General features: G+C 38.9%; 1 protein-coding gene across 1 annotated transcript in view; it reads right to left on the bottom strand.

Annotated features, from left to right (window-relative positions):
- Window positions 1–15,276: 15,276 nt before the first annotated feature.
- Window positions 15,277–16,667, bottom strand: part of LOC306873916 (dachshund homolog 1-like) — a 63,122-nt gene continuing 61,731 nt past the window's right edge. The window contains exon 11 of the mRNA XM_079423475.1: window positions 15,277–16,406. Within this exon, the coding sequence (XP_079279601.1) occupies window positions 16,369–16,406 (38 nt within the window). The 3' untranslated portion in view covers window positions 15,277–16,368. The remainder of the gene's footprint in view (window positions 16,407–16,667) is intronic.

Below are 16,667 nucleotides of genomic sequence, written 5' to 3'. Positions count from 1 at the left end.
GAAGTCGCTTGTATGCTAGGCCGAAGCTTGCGTGCTCCGTGGGAGCGGCTTGGCATAGGATGGGTAGGCCCGACCGGCTGCTGGTGGAATGCGTGGTTAGGCGCCCGGTCGAGAGGGCTCGAACTAGAGGTCTGCACGGGCTTTAAACTGAAGCCCGAACCCGGCCCGTACCCGCGATCATTTAACCCGACCCGACCCGACCCGACAAATACATTTACATGTTAAGCCCGAACCCGACCCGAACCCGAGGTTATCTAACATCTGACTAGTTAAAAATTAACCTCAAAACATAACATGCTAAATGGGGGATATTTAGCATAAAAATGTATTGTCAGAATGTCATCTCTCAGTTGTTGAATTTCGCGCAGACGTTGCCACAACGTAAATGTGTTTGCTCAGTCCGATCTCATGAAAGTGCGAATACCACAAATTCTATCTGTAGTGCTTATGATACGCAGTTTTCGTGTGCATATGATACGCACTTTATGGGGTGTAATAGGCACGCACTCCGCACCCCTAATCCTAACCAAGGGGTTTACAGTACGTAGCATATGCATGCAAAAAACATTTTTGGTGTATAAATGGCACTAGAAATTAATTTGTGGTATAGATACGCACTTTAATGAGATCGTGTTTCATAATCTGCTACTGGGCCGGCCCTCTGTCAAATTTTAAAACCCAGTGTGGCCCTTGAGCCAAAAAGTTTGCCCATCCCTGGGCTACACAGACCACAGACACACAGCTAGAGCCTGTGTGTCTGTGGTCTGTGTAGCAGATGCACATTGCACATCTGCGCACGCAACTTTCTCTCTCGCGCGTGCCGGTCACCACAGCAAGCAGGCAAAGCACACGGCACGCAAACTATATATAGCCTATTTCGTTTTTCTTAGTTACAAACCCGAACCCGACCCGAACCCGACGCTGTTCAATAAATATTAACCCGAACCCGACCCGAAACCCGCACAGTAGCAGGGTTTAGTAGTAGTAGGTTTAGTAGCAGGGTAGCAGACTTCTAGCTCGAACCAATGCTCAACAGTGTGCTCACTGCGTTGGAACGAGTGAGCCCTACTGGCCGATGGAGGAGGAGCAGCGTAATTGTGGCCCTGACCAGGGCGGCCCCGAGTTGCCTTGAGTGGAGCAGCTCACGGAGTCGGCGTTCGGCCCTGCTGGCCACTAGCCCCTGTTAATCAGAGGACAGAGGGCGGGTAGCTGACCGAGAGGGCCCATGAAGCCTCCGACTGGAGATCAATACTCCGGACGTCGGACGAGTGGGTCCTATCGGCTTGACAGGTAAAAAGAGTTTGGGACGTCCGACAAGGAGGACTCTCGCGACATCCGATGGGAGATCAAGACTCATGGCATCGGATGGATGAGCCTCACTTGCGGGCGGCAAGTATAAGAGCCCAGCCGGGAGAACTCCAACATCTGACGTGAGATCAAGACTCATTGCATCAGACGGGTAAGTCTCGCTGGGCGGGTAGGGAGAAAAGGAAAACCGGACTGGGAGGGCTCTCACAGCATCCGATGGGAGATCAAGACTCAGGACATCGAACGGGTAAGCCTCGCCAGGCGGGGGAAAAAAAAGGATGTGAGATTTGGCTGAGAGACCGTTGGATGGAAAAGGTAAGGTTGTCTGGCCAGGAGGCTCTCGCGGCATCCGATGGGAGATCAATACTCGCTGCATTGGATGGTTAAGCCTCGCCGGTAGCAGACTGAAAGCCAAGATTGCTTAACCGGATGGCTGCTGTAGCGTTCGACGGTGGTTCGATACTCGCAGCGCGAGCGGGTAAGAATCACTGGTAGTTGAAAGAGAAACGTATTCTGAAGGCTCTTGTCGCATTCGACGGGAGATCAAGACTTAGCTGGTAGTCGGGCGGGAAAGGCCAAGGTTTGCTCGGCCGGAGGCTCTCGCCGGCATTCGATAGGAATTCAATAATCAAAGCGTCGGATGGGTGAGCCTCGCCGGTAGTCGACAGAGAAATGTATTTGCTCCACTGGGAGCGCTCTTGGAGCATCTGATGGGGAGTTCAATACTCAGGATAATTTGAGTCGGCTAAAAGGGAAGATGACTTGCGCAAATGTAGACAAATCCAATAAGCTGCTTCTGATAACACGTCAAAAATCTTGGTGCTGCTTGCGTTCGAAAGTTAAGCATACGACAAAATAGGATTTCCTGTGCTAGCGTAGCCCAAATAAATGCCATGAATCTGGATGGATAGGCATGGCTTTGGAAGCGGAGGTGATGTCGACTTTTGACAGCCAGGCACTGAGACCCATGATTTTTTCAAATGGATTGCCTGATCGATGTCCTACTATTGTGAGAGAATTCGTCGAGAGGAAATCGAGGCATTTATGCTTGAAATAAGGAGTTATGCAGAGCTGATAGATCGATTTGAATGCATTTCTTACCCCGGAAATTTTCCTAGCAGCCACTCCAATGGACTTATGCTGAAAAGGCGGTCATTGAAAAGGGCTGATCATGAACCCTTGTTTAATTGCGCTGCCTATAGGGGAAAAGATGAACAGATTATAACGGTGAAACAGCTGAACGTAAAGAAAAACTCAGAAAAATGGCAACTTTTGATTTCCACGTTCAATGATTTACGATTGTTGCAGCATTTCTATAAAGAAATGGCCAAATATTAAATATTAAGTGGACATTTTAATTAAGAGTTGTTTAGCCGAATGGGGATTAGATTACACAGTGACAAGTAGACGATTGTCGGGTCATTGGAGTCCTCTGTAGGCTTTAATGTAATGCGTATGCATATCATATTGTTTGATACATTTTATAAAGTTTGTTCAACGGAACCATAAGTTATTTACTTTTGATACTTCATTCGAAACTATTATTATGGCCTATTGTGGCCTGCAATGTATCTGTTACCAATTGCACGTTAGTGATGGCCTTGGATGAGGGGTATATGCAGTGGTGGAAATGGCCGATATTTACTGGGGGGACTCTAACTTGGAGGGGGGGGGGGGTTAACAATGGTAATTTTAGATTACCTTTCGGATGTATTTTATCATAAAAACATTTATAATCTATGAAAACATTTATTAAGAACTTATGTCATATTTTCTCTAAACCTTCTTGTACATTAAGACAGGCACCTGCAATTCTGCCCAAATTAAAGATGCGTTGTGTTTGAATTTGTGCATCTTATAATATAATTATTATTAATGATCTCTTGTGTTTAATAAAAAACAAACAAAAAATATTGATTAGTGAAATGAACTAATGATTTCATAAAATATTAGAATGATTGTCTCTCATTGGCCTGATTAGCTAAGCCCTCAAAACACGTCTTATTTAGCGGTACAGTATTGCATGATTTGTAGATTATATTTAATAGTTTACACTTTGCAAAAACCTTTTCAATTAGTTTTAAAAGGTAACATTACATTCTTAAGGACTCTACACTTACGTTTCTTTTCAGGAGCACTAGTGCTTCTACTTAAAAAAATAAATAAAGAAATTAGGAACACCTGATCAATGACAGAAATTAAACTTACTATTATAAGGTGATGTTTGACTCAAAGTATTTTTTTAACCTTTGTAATGCCATTTTTATCTTTATTAAATGTATGTCATATGTTGTGCCAAAATTAGATTTATTAACTTTTTGTAAAAAATAAATAAATACATTATTAAACAATAAATTCATTTAAAATAATAAGATACAATCAGGAAGACCTGAAATCAGCATCAACAATTAATCTTTGCACGGAGCAGAAGAGCACAAATGTGGAATATTTACAGACTTTTTAACAAGACTCAGAGGTGGCATTAATACATTTAATAAAAACAATGTTATGAGATTGAATACAGAAACATTAAACAATTAAAATTGATACTTTAAAAATGAAACTCCCAGTAGGTGGCAGCAAGTCACTGTCTGTCACTGAATCATTCATCTAATCGATTCGTTCAAATGGCTGATTCATTAAGGAATGAAGCAAGTGACTCTCTTTATGAATGGATCATAGAATCATCGACTCACTAGATTTGTTCAAAAACAAAGATTCATTCATAACTGAAACAGCGCTGTTTGTTTGGAGATGTGCAGTGGCTCAGCTGTGACTTTATTTCATCAACAAAATAGTTCTCAACAGATCAGACAAGTGTTCCTAAAATGTAAGTCGCTTTATATTAACTTTTGAATAAAATCAATAATGTGTAAATCTGTTGTATTAATTAAATTTCACATTTTCAAACTCTTTATAATCATTAAGTTCATCGCGATCTCACAAACTTCTATTTTAGTGAATGAAGCTCTCTACACTACAAACTGAATCTATTATTTCTACACTTTGTTTGTTACAATGAATGACAAACTGCAGTCTGCTTTCACGATCTGTGCTGTGAGGAGCAGCATGTGCAGCAATAGAGAAGCATTTCCATTGGCTGCAGTCTGCTCTTGATGGCCAATCAAAGACGGCATTGCCCAGCAAACCATAGACACAAATATCCCGCTACATTTAGGCTGTATCCGAAATCGCCCCCTATACCCTCAAATAGTGCACTATTTGAGGGGACGGCCATTTTAAGTGGTGTTCGAAACCTTAGTGGATGTTCTCGAGTGCACTCATTCAATCCCACAATGCACCGCAAAAACGAGTGTACAAGCGATGTACACTCAACGGCTAGAGAATCCCCAGAATGCACTGCGAGAGTCGCGCGCCGAGTGAATTCCCGCGTCTCACCAGAAGATGGCGCCCGCAGCTGAATCATCCATTCATTGATTTTAGAAGCGCTCGTCCACGGCGTAATACAGTGGAATACAACAAAGGTACAAAATTAATTGTAAATTGACTATTAGGGTTTATACATAATTTCCGTCTTACTATTGGAGCTGCCCGTTTCAAATGATTATTTAACAGGAAGCAAACTATGCAAAAGCGGCAGTCCTTCCGGTGCACTTAGTGTCCGAATTCACTCACTCGTTTTCATTCACTCCTTCAAGTGAACTATATGAGTGGACTAATGTAGGGAATAGTGAATGAGGGTATAGGGGGCGATTTCGGATACAGCCTTAGTTTAGTCTGCACTGCACTACGGTTTATGCAGAACTGGGATCGCTTTTGTAGTCTTTTGAATGGATATAATATAGAAATCATTTTAATTTTCAAATAAATCTAACCAGTTGGAAATGAAACGCCGTCCCCCCTCGAAATTCACTCCCCGGACTCCGTCCCCCCGAGCCTCGCCGGTAGTCGACAGAGAAATGTATTTGCTCCACTGGGAGCGCTCTTGGAGCATCTGATGGGGAGTTCAATACTCAGGATAATTTGAGTCGGCTAAAAGGGAAGATGACTTGCGCAAATGTAGACAAATCCAATAAGCTGCTTCTGATAACACGTCAAAAATCTTGGTGCTGCTTGCGTTCGAAAGTTAAGCATACGACAAAATAGGATTTCCTGTGCTAGCGTAGCCCAAATAAATGCCATGAATCTGGATGGATAGGCATGGCTTTGGAAGCGGAGGTGATGTCGACTTTTGACAGCCAGGCACTGAGACCCATGATTTTTTCAAATGGATTGCCTGATCGATGTAAATTAATGCTGGTGACAAATGCAGAAAGTTTGAGTAATTCCAGTGTGTATTCTAGGCACTTTGCATCATGGTAACAAAGATGATAACAGAGAAAGACCAATCATGGGGCCGGCAGATTGGCCGGAGGATCCGAAAAATCCTCAGAATAGGTCTCGTTGTTTGGACGGGACGCATTGAGTCTATGATGTAATGCTAAAAGGTGCAAACCGAATACTGATTATCCGTCAAATGAATAGAGGTATGTCAGCTGTATTTATATCCGTGCATTGATTAACTTGAGTGTGAACCTCCTGTGTTAATTAGGCTAAGTACCTGACGCGCTCCTCCCGAACTTTGTTAATAAAACATCATTAAAATAGAATCTGTAGGGTATAATGTTTTGAGCTCTGATAGTGTGATTGTAACACCTTCAAACATTTGTTTATTTTGGGCATTAGTTTTATGTCCATATATATTTGTTAAGATAAAAAAGTAACTATCAACTTTTAAAACCACCATTAACCAATGACCTTGATCATCTACCCTGTGTGTAATTATGTCACCTGGAAACCTATTAAAACAAATTGCAACACCAGCGGACTTATTGGTCCCATGACTAAATAATATTCGATCACCCCATTGGTTAGCCCAGAATTTAGCGTCTACTTTGGAAGAATGAGTTTCTTGTAACAAAAGACAATGTGGTTTCCGCCCTTTATAAAATAAAAACAAAGCCTTTCTTTTGACCAAATCTTTTAGACCCCTCACATTTAACGAAGCAAGTGAAACTGAACAATTTAACATTTCTGGAAAAAGTGTAAGAAGCTATATAAAACAAAATAAAAGAAAGAACTTTGTTCTAAGTTTTTGTGTGCTGTTTCTCAATAACAGAAATAGTCCCATGAGTTCTTAATACACTCTTTTTTGAGTGAAGTGACATTCAGCCAAGTATGGTGACCCATACTCGGAATTCGTGCTCTGCATTTAACCCATCCAACGTGCACACACACAGCAGTGAACACACACACACCGTGAACATACACCCGGAGCAGTGGGCAGCCATTTTATGCTGCAGCGCCCGGGGAGCAGTTGGGGGTTCGGTGCCTTGCTCAAGGGCACCTCAGTCGTGGTATTGAGGGTGGAGAGAGCGCTGGACATTCACTCCCCCCACCTACAATCCCTGCTGGCCGGAGACTCGAACCCGTAACCTTTGGATCACGAGTCCAACTCTCTAACCATTAGGCCACGACTTCCCCATCCTTTGTATCTAGTGCAAACAAATCACGTCTTCCTTCTGCAGTTTAACCAATCCGTCGACCCTCTATGTATCCGTGCAGTCTGCGGTAGTAAGCTCGTTTCCCCTCTCGACGGGCTTGCTCAATCTGCGGCCACAGTTGCTTTCTTGCCTCCCTTTCTTCCAGCGGGTAGCATCTCAGCGAGGCGGATGCCCTGCACACCTGAGAATCCTTGCAGCGTCGCCATATCTCCTCTTTGACATGTCTCCGAACAAATAAGACAACAATGTGTCTCTTCCTGATGTCATCCTTTCGGCCAGCTCTGTGTACAATGTCGATGGCTTCTTCGAGCTGTCGCTCTTCCATGTCGGGTGCGATCTTATTCAAGAGTTGTATGACGTCCGATCTGATGTTCTCATCCTTTTTTTCCGTCAAGCCTTTAATTTTCAGACATCATCTCATCTTATATCTCTCTTGCTCCCGGATTCTTTCTTTATGCTCTTTGTTTTCCTTGCACAAACGTTCGTTGCAATTTTCTAGCTCGCTGATCTTTCCTTTACAGTCTTTAACTTCGTCTGCATTGAATTGTACAGCTTTGGCTAAGCTAGCGATCATGCAGCTGCTCTGTTTAGATTGCTCTCGAAGATTCAACAACTGCTCATTAAAGTTATTTTCCATGTTTTGAATGGCTTCCAATATGGTTAGGTTTGAGACCTCACCTTCCATTGGTGCAGGTTTGCTCTTCTTCCCGACTGGAATATTGCTTGGAGTTATTAGCGCGGAGTCTTTTCTTTTATTAACTATGGTAACCTCCATGGCATAATCGTGGTCGGCAGGCTCATCCAGCTCTTTCACTTCAGTATTCATCACAGCCTGTGTCTTTGCGCTCTCCCCTTCTTTAAATTTCAATCTGACTGGTTTGATCATACTGCGATTTCACTTTTTTAAATGTTTGGAGTGATTTTTAAAAGTGCACAACTGTGATTTTGGGACAATTTTGTTACCGTCGCTAATGTGAGTTACTGCTCAACACGCCATCTTGCCGGAACTCCACCAGTGCAGAAAAGTCTCTGGAGTCTGAATAGCAAAAGTTATCAAAACAAATGTAAAGTTCCATTGTCAGTCGCAAGAGGACGCAAAAATGTTCGAAGTGGGCCACTTTTACTAATATGACTACAACTCTTGAATGGAAGATGAGATATTTTCACTCAGAACACATATAAATGAGTTAAATCGGAGATCATAGCAATAAATAAATAATACAAAATTGGGGAGTTTGACCACTTGTTGGCACTATAACAAGAAAAAACATGAAAATTATTGTAACCATTCGCCTGTTAGTCCGATTGCCTTGAAATGTGGCATGCAGTATCTTTGTCCAAGGTGCCACCAATATCTATGAGGTCATTGGCGTATCTTGAAAAACATGGCCACCATCGGCTAATCAAATTTGAGCACCCGGAGGCCAATCAGGATGAAACTCACTGCCTGTTTGACTCATGTTCTTAGAGGTCTGTAAGAAATGTAAAAGAAATCGGCCACTGGGTGTCACTATAGTGTTTTATGCCTCTTATATCATGCAATACACAATATTCGTATCATCCCTGCGTTCCATTTGAAAGGGCTCATCCCTATGCCCTAATCCAGAGGTCTCAAACTCAATTCCTGGAGGGCCACAGCTCTGCAGAGTTTAGCTCCAACCAGCCCCAAATCACACCTGCTTGGAAGTTTCTAGTAATACTGAAGACCTTAATTTGTTGGATCAGGTGTGTTTTATTAGGGTTGGAGCTAAACCAATTCCCTAATCCCTTCAAAAGGTTTACCCACCGGAGTGAGAGCTTCGAAGGGTTGAAGGGTGTAGGGGACCAAACAAGTATTTCTCGAAGTGCCCTTCTGCATCATAATCCCATGTCCATATGGAGGCGCCGTCATCATGCAAAGAATCTTTGCAAAGAATCATGCGGGCCCAAAGTGTCCATCAGTTGTATCCTTCGAAATACTTCATTCCGAAGGGCCCTTTGAAGTGGCCAGTTTTGAGCACTTCCGTTTGGAACGACCCTTCAATATGGCGAACATGATTGATTTCACTCCTAAAGATTTTTCAGAGATAGGCTATTTGATGCTATGTAAAAAGCATACTTTTTCGAACTCGTTCTAGACCATTTTCAGACGGCTCTTCTTGAAAAACGCACAAATAAATTTGACATAGAGTTCAACAAAGTGGATATGGGGCTATATATCCTCAACACTTCATATTCATATTCAGACCAAACTTGGAGTTTCTTATTATCACAACCTGACCAGAACCACCTGCAGAATTTTAGCACAGTGCCACTTACTGGTCAGGAGATACAAAAAATTGTTCTTTCAAACTGTTTGGCCAAAAAATACATGAAGTATAAAGTATACAAAAAAGTATAACAATATATATTGCACCACCTATTGGTCAAAAGTAATAAATCATTAAATAATATTAGTGTTTGTATTTATGATTTTTCAGTCTTTTGGGGTAAAATCATCTTAAAATGTCTAAAACTGCTTAAGGTCTTCAAACGCTTGAACCCCAGTAATTGCTGCTTGAAGCTATATTTATTATTATTCATCTTTGTTTATTTTCACTTTCAGATGCGTGTTATTTAATGAGATTAAATGTGAAGTGGAACACTGTCTGTGACACAAGTGTCTTGTCTCTCAGGGGGAAAGAAGTGAAATGAACCTATCAACATTTGTTCAACAAACACTGGAAATATGTTATTGGTTTATGACCACACGGTGGCAGCACAGACAACGATTACCAAAACCCCGAGTAATACGTAAATGCACTACTAGAGTCAAGTTAAAAAAAATATATATATAATAATAATAATCCAAGATCAAGTTGAGGTTGTCTGTCACTTACAAAGAATAGGCTATTGTCTGTGCGGCTACGCGCACATACCCTAACTTTGAACTTTTAAGCTCTGTGATTATATGAAATAAATGAATGTAGAAGAATAAAGCAATACAGGTAGCTACAGCATTATGCAAGAAATAGAGCCAATTTAAATAGTTTCCGATCATGAAACAGGCCGTTTGGCTTTTGATAAATGATCATTGCTATCGTCTGACTTCAATTTCACAAACAAGAGCTTTCTCTGCTGGAGAATTAATGAAAACAAGACATCTTTCATTTGATCCGGTTTGAAAGCTCAGCTGCAAGTCAACGTCAAGCTGCTACATTAAGTAAAATACTTTTGTTTGTTCCCCACTGCTGGCTTTGAGATAAATTAGCTTGTTTGTGTAATGACCATCTGTTGGGTGTTTTAGACGTGTTGCGCAGGCTGGCGAATGCTTATGGGGAAGTTGCTGGTTTTCATAAGATAATCATGAAACAGGACACTGCAGTCTTGACTAATAGAGATGATAGAAGACATCCAGCTTCTGTGTCCCAACCATCGCCAAGCGATGGAGGTTCCTGGGGTGCTTCAGTTGTCTGAACGGTGTAGGAAATAGCTAATCCTTATCAGGGATCATGCATTTTGAGCTAACAAGTAAAATGAAATCATGTAATTGAGATCAACTTCATAATGAAGATTATTATTATTTATTTATTTTTTTCAGAAAACTTTCTGTCAGCGAAACAATTGTTGTTAAACAACAGTACAATTCTGTCAAAAATGGTGCTACCCTGACTAAGGTCAAGGTCTTTACTAATTCTGCTGGAATAGGGCCTACACAACAGGCAACAGTAACGTTATAACAAACATTCTTTCCCTGTTACTGATTTAGCCTCATTTCAATCATGTCATTATCCATTACAGGACTGTATCATTTTGAGAGGATATATCCCGTAATGAGATGATGGGAAACCAATTGCAGATGCCTAAAATGAATGTGGGTAAATCTAATTAGTTTTATGACCAGCCTGAATTACATGGGCCTGTCATGCAGGGACTTTGCAGAAGTACAAACTGCTCTTTGATCGTAATCTCAGAGCAGTCAAATCTCACATGTGAGTGGAAGAAATGGAGAATGCATCCCAGATCAGTCTTGAAGTCATCAGCTAACATCTTGTTTAATCCCCATGCATGGTTTTTGTATTAAAATGTGTGCTATTGGGAAGATAAACAATTGGCCTATTGAATTAATTCCTTTCTTTTTTGTTTCATTCCTTTTTTTGTTCAATCTATGGCTGTATTTATAGGCTTTACAATATGAAATTTAAACAAGAAATATGGTTTTCACAGCCAGTGATGATAGGGTCAACAGATTAATGAAGGGAAATGCTGATGTGAGTCATAAAGAGGAAAAACAACCCTGATCTTTCACTAGATATAGCTGATTATTCATAATCATATAATGTCATATTCAGATTCACTGAATGTGAAACTTTTTAACTTAACAAAGATTTTTCTGATGTACTTCATTACATATTTTTATTAAATAACTTTTTGAATAGTCCGCTCATGGAACATGCATGGAAACTAAATAGAAACCAACCAACATTTTGCCTGAAAGCCAGACAGATACTGACCAAATCACACTTGTTTCCATAAAAAAAGAACCGAAGAATGGAGGGTAAAAGTAGCCATGTTTCTGTCTTTGTCAACCTCAACAAATTAGAGCGTGTGTTCATGTAATAAAGAAAATCCAGATTTGTCTGCAGCACCGTCTCCTGCTGTTTGCTTTGTCCATTAAAAGGAAATGAGCAGATGGCAGTTGGCCTCCTCTCGTCCTTTTTTCTCTTCTTCCTCTCTCGATGTCTCTCCCTTTCTGCCATTCTCATTGTCCATTAATCTCTCTCTTCACAATCTGCCTGAGTATAGAGCTGACAGTGAAGCCCCCAGGGAGAGGGAGGGAAAACAAGCCAATCCAGCTGTCAGAAGTCCAGCGAAGGGACATAAGTCCTCTCAAGCACCCAGTGCCCCTGTCAAGCAGCTTGAGTGAAAGCACACACACACTCACACATATCTAGTGACAAGGCAATGGCAAAAACAGACCAAACAAACAAAATAATACATTCTCATTATACACCAATCCTTACAGCAAAAGGGAATGTGAGAAATGTCTTAGAGTGGGTTGTTGTCCAGGTTTTCATCTTGACCAAGAACTGATTATATGGTCTTTTGAGGCCCACACTTATTACAGTTTTCACTGCGAAACCATAAAAAAAATCTTGTAATTCTGATTTTACATACGGCAATTGTGAATTTAAGGGATATTCACAAAAAGAAGATCATTCTGTCATCATTTACTTACTTTCATGTTATTTCAAACCTGTAACCAAAACTAAGATTCATAACTTCAGCCTTTCATTATTTACAACCTTGTAAACTGACTGAACAGAATGATCTTCCTGCAGATTTTTTAAATGCGCGATACAATGTCCAAATATCAGAAAATTGTCCTAAACATAAGAAATACTATAGCTGTTTAGATAAATATAGTTGTATTTACAAAAAACGAAAATGTGTTTAACACATTTCAACATTCATGTACAACATCAGAGCTGTAATTATGATTTCAGAAGCCACTATTTATGCTGAGGAGATGCCTGGACTGGGATGAATAACATTTCTCATTTCCTTATTTATTTCACATTGTGCCAACAGTCACTGGCACACATTCAAGTTTGTCTATCGATATCATTTTGACTTTGGCAGTGCCTTGTTTTTGTGTGTTGGGTGAATACAGCTCAAGGCTTTGGGGACTCTGACAACTTTATTGTTGACCATTGTTTAAAATGCATCAAACTTTTGAGTGTCAGGCTACTGTATGTTTTGTTCTCAATCTTTTTGACTCCAAGGCTCCCCATTGTCCATAACAACATTCGAAGCCCCGACACTAAGTTAAATGGCAGGATTCCAGGTATTTTAAGAGCTGAATGTTTTTCACATTACCTCTCGTTTTAACCAGTGAATGTACATGAATTGTCTAGTATTTGTCATTTGTTTAATATTTTATGAATCTTCATGACTTTTCCAGGACTAGAAATCACTTAAAATCAATAGGCTTCCTCATATATCCAGGTGTTTCAGTGTGTTTTCAAGTGAATGAATGAATGAATCGTTGATGGGGTAAATTAATATTCTGAAAAGGAAAATCTTAATTGTAGTTTATTTTAATGCTTATGTTTTGTTTTATTTTAAATAATTTTAAGTCATCTTGAGACCCTCTTGGAAACTTGAAGAAACACTTTGAGAACCACTGTTTTATATCATTGACTAATAATATTGTTGCCACATCTGATTTCATATTATATGTGTACTTATGTACAGCTCTATATAAATACTCAGATGTTTAGTTTAAATCATACCTGAGAAAGTATTTTTGGACCAATTTTATTGCATCTGATACGAAATATCAAATCAAGTGTCATATGCTAGAATCATTCTCTGTACTTTCTGAGCCATTTTTGCCATTACCAGTAACAACTTAATTACTAATTTAGCATTTATTAATGGATCATCAGCATGATCTAACAATGAACATAATCATTTTTACAGCATTTATTATGTTATTTAAAAAATGTATTGTGCTACAAGATAATTTAGAAGATATTTAATTTACCTAAATTTAAAAGATAAATTAGGTAGTTTAAATGGGACTTAATTTGTCCAATTAAAATAGATTAATTTCCATTTTTAAAGGTGAAATAGATAATTTTATTTATAAAATAATGTTCATTTATGTTCAGTTAATGCATTCAAAATACATTAACTAATGTTAATTATGCTTTCAATGTTAAAACTAGTGTGTGTGTGTGTGTGTGTGTATATATATATATATATATATATATATATACAGTATATATATATATATGAATATTAATCAAGATTAATAAATACTGTAAAAGTATTTTGAAGCTTACTGTAAAATGACCTTTTACCAGCCAGTCCCAAGGTCATTTTTAGTAGATGAATGAAGTCATTTATCTTCAGGTTCACACAAATGTCCTAGCAGAGGAACCACAGGTGCAGTTCATCACATTAACCAGGAACATGAACTGGCATTTTACAAAGTGTCCTAATAATTTGAACAATGTGTTTGAAACTGAACACTTCAGTGTTTTCCTTCAATTGTTTGTACTATATTTCTGGTTTGGTATTTTGATAATGCAAAGTAATTCATACATTTTTAAGTGTGGCTTAAGTGTCCAGATGCTTTTTGGGGCTGCTGTACATTTTACCTGTTAACTTCATTCCTTCTTTCTCTGTCAAGAAAAAAGCCGAACTAAATAAACAGTCCCTTCTTTTTGTCAGGATCACTAAATTCACCATCATTTCCTCGGAGGGCAGTTTAAAATCAAAAGTTGATCTCCTCTCCCTCTCCTCCTCTCGCGAATGAGTCAATTTCACGGCACATTATCCTGCACCATTCTCCCTTTCCCCCAACTCTCTCTCTCATTAGGAGCGAGAAGGAGCAACATGAATTAGTAATGACAGTGAAAGGTTTGAAAAACTGAGCGCTACTCTCTTGCCCTTTCATTACCCGTCCACGGCCTGACTCTCATCCTGCTCTAACACTCATTTGGATAACTTGTCCTGCACCTCTACCACTGTCTGTGCTAATGTATAATAGGCACTCTCTGATTAGATTACATTTACGCTACTCTGTCGTGACTGGATCTATTACAGACTGTGACAAGCCATTCAACAGGCCCTGGATCTGTCTTGTTGGAGTCATTGTGGTTCTTAACGGACCCATAAAGGAATGTGAGATTTATAGAAATAGATACAAGTGATCACCTTAGGAGAAAACAACTAGTATTGATTGCATATGACTGTAATTAAGTGCAATTGCCAGACTCAAGTTTAAGAATCACCACAATAAATATGTTGATAATGCATTTTTTGGTCTAGTGTAGTCAATTTTAGTAGATAAAGTATTGTCTGTACAGAACTGTACACTAACTTTGAGTGCATCAACTTGATACACCAGCTAGCTGAAGAAAAATGCCTCTCCCTTTCAAGGTTGATTGAAACTTTAACCTCATATTCAATATGCCAGAGAGACCTGGAATGTGCCAGAGACTGGGCTTTTTTCCACAATAGGGGCCTGAATAATGCAACAATCAGTCAATTATTCATCTCTCCTGGCTTCTTATTATGTTCAGAGAGAGAAAGAGAGAGAGAGAGAGAGAGCATACTGCTAAACAGTACAGCCTGAGTGATTGGCTAAATGCTGCATCAACACATTTTGTACATGTGCTCTTGAGAACAGAGAAAGTGTCGTATGGCTTTCTGTCTTGGAAGTTACATAAAATAAAATAAAATAAAATGATAAAGTACTGCCAACTTGTAAGTGGTAAACAAAAGCATAAGAACAAAAGTATCATTCTGTTTTGAAAGTAAAATAAATAAGTCAGGTAAAATAATATAAAATAATATAAATTACATTAAAATTAAATAAAGAAGCACTGTCTTTCTGTCTTGCAAGTAAAATAAAATAGAATAAAATAATAAAATATTATAATAAATAATAAAATAAATATTACAATAAAAAATTATAAAATACAGTAAAATTACAAAACAAAGTAATATTTCTTTATGTCTTGGAAGTAAACAAAAACAAAAAAACATTTACCAGCAGTAAACAAAAACAAGAGAACAAGAGTGTCTTTCTGTCTTGCAAGTAAAATAATATAAAATAATAAAATACAGTAAAATTACAAAACAAAGAAATATGTCTTCGTGACTTGGAAGTAAAAAAAAACTTTTATTTTAAACAAGAACATGAGTGGTAGAGTATTTGTGTGTGACTACTTTGATTTAGTGTTGCTATAGAAGTCACACAAAACAAGTATCAGTCAGTTTTTGAAACATCTCCCTTGTAAAGCATGTGGGAAAAATCTTTATTGTATTCCAGATGGACAGGACAGAAGTAACGACATGCCAGCATGCTCTCCATGTCGAGTAGGATAATAAACGGCAACTGAACAAAAAATAACTTAGATACAAGAAATCTTATTAAAAATGTCTGTATTGATTTCCTAGATCTACAGCGTACAATGCACAGTAGCATGTCTACAATTTTATGTACATATTTGATGAATTTTGAGGCAAATCTGCTATGATCCCATATACAACAATGACACTTGTTTAAAATAACAGACAGATACACAATATGCATTTTAAATGCAGTGTCTATATTTGATAAATAACTAAATAAATTCAAATCTTTCTTCAGACACCTCCCTTCATGAAATTATGTTTTGAAATTGATGTAAAATGGGCAATAAAAGGGCATAGAATGGCAAAGTCTGTCAGTGTAGTCAGGCAGATTTAAATGCTTTATAAAACGCTTTTAATTTCTGTTAGTGTTGCGAAAAGTCCCCTGGAAACCTGGTTATTCAGCCAGGTGTGCGTTGTGATACAATTTTCTTCTCGGCCATCTCATGAGGATAGGTGACTCGCGCTTCATTCTACTGAATGCTGACTTTCAATGACCATAATAATCTTGTCAAGTCCTTGTGCCGCAACACACTGACATCAGCCTATAAAACCGCCTCATTGTCTTCCATCAGTTCTCCAGCAGAATTGCAGACGTTATTTACCAGGCAATTGACTACAGTCTCTTCTATATAGTATGAATGCATTTACTCCTCGTCTTCATTCTTCAGTACATCATTGTGGACTTTAGAAAGAGTCTTCCATCTGTGGAGAAAAATAAATGGTATGAATGAAGCTTGACTGATGTCACAAGCAACGGACAAATCCATAATGTTCTAACGCGTGTGGAGATGAAAAGATTGTTAAAGGAGAAGATGCGGTATTTGAATAAATGTCAAAGACAACAAAAAAGAGCCCTTCCCTCGCGTTCCTCTCAAGCAAGACGAAAAGAGAAAGCAAACCCTTTGAAAGATTAATTACTACATGTAGATTATGTAAATTATGCCCATGCAAATATTTCATGAG

Source organism: Barbus barbus, assembly GCF_936440315.1.
Source record: "Barbus barbus genome assembly, chromosome: 8".
NCBI classification, from domain to species: domain Eukaryota; kingdom Metazoa; phylum Chordata; class Actinopteri; order Cypriniformes; family Cyprinidae; genus Barbus; species Barbus barbus.
This window is presented reverse-complemented; position numbering and strand designations above follow the sequence as displayed.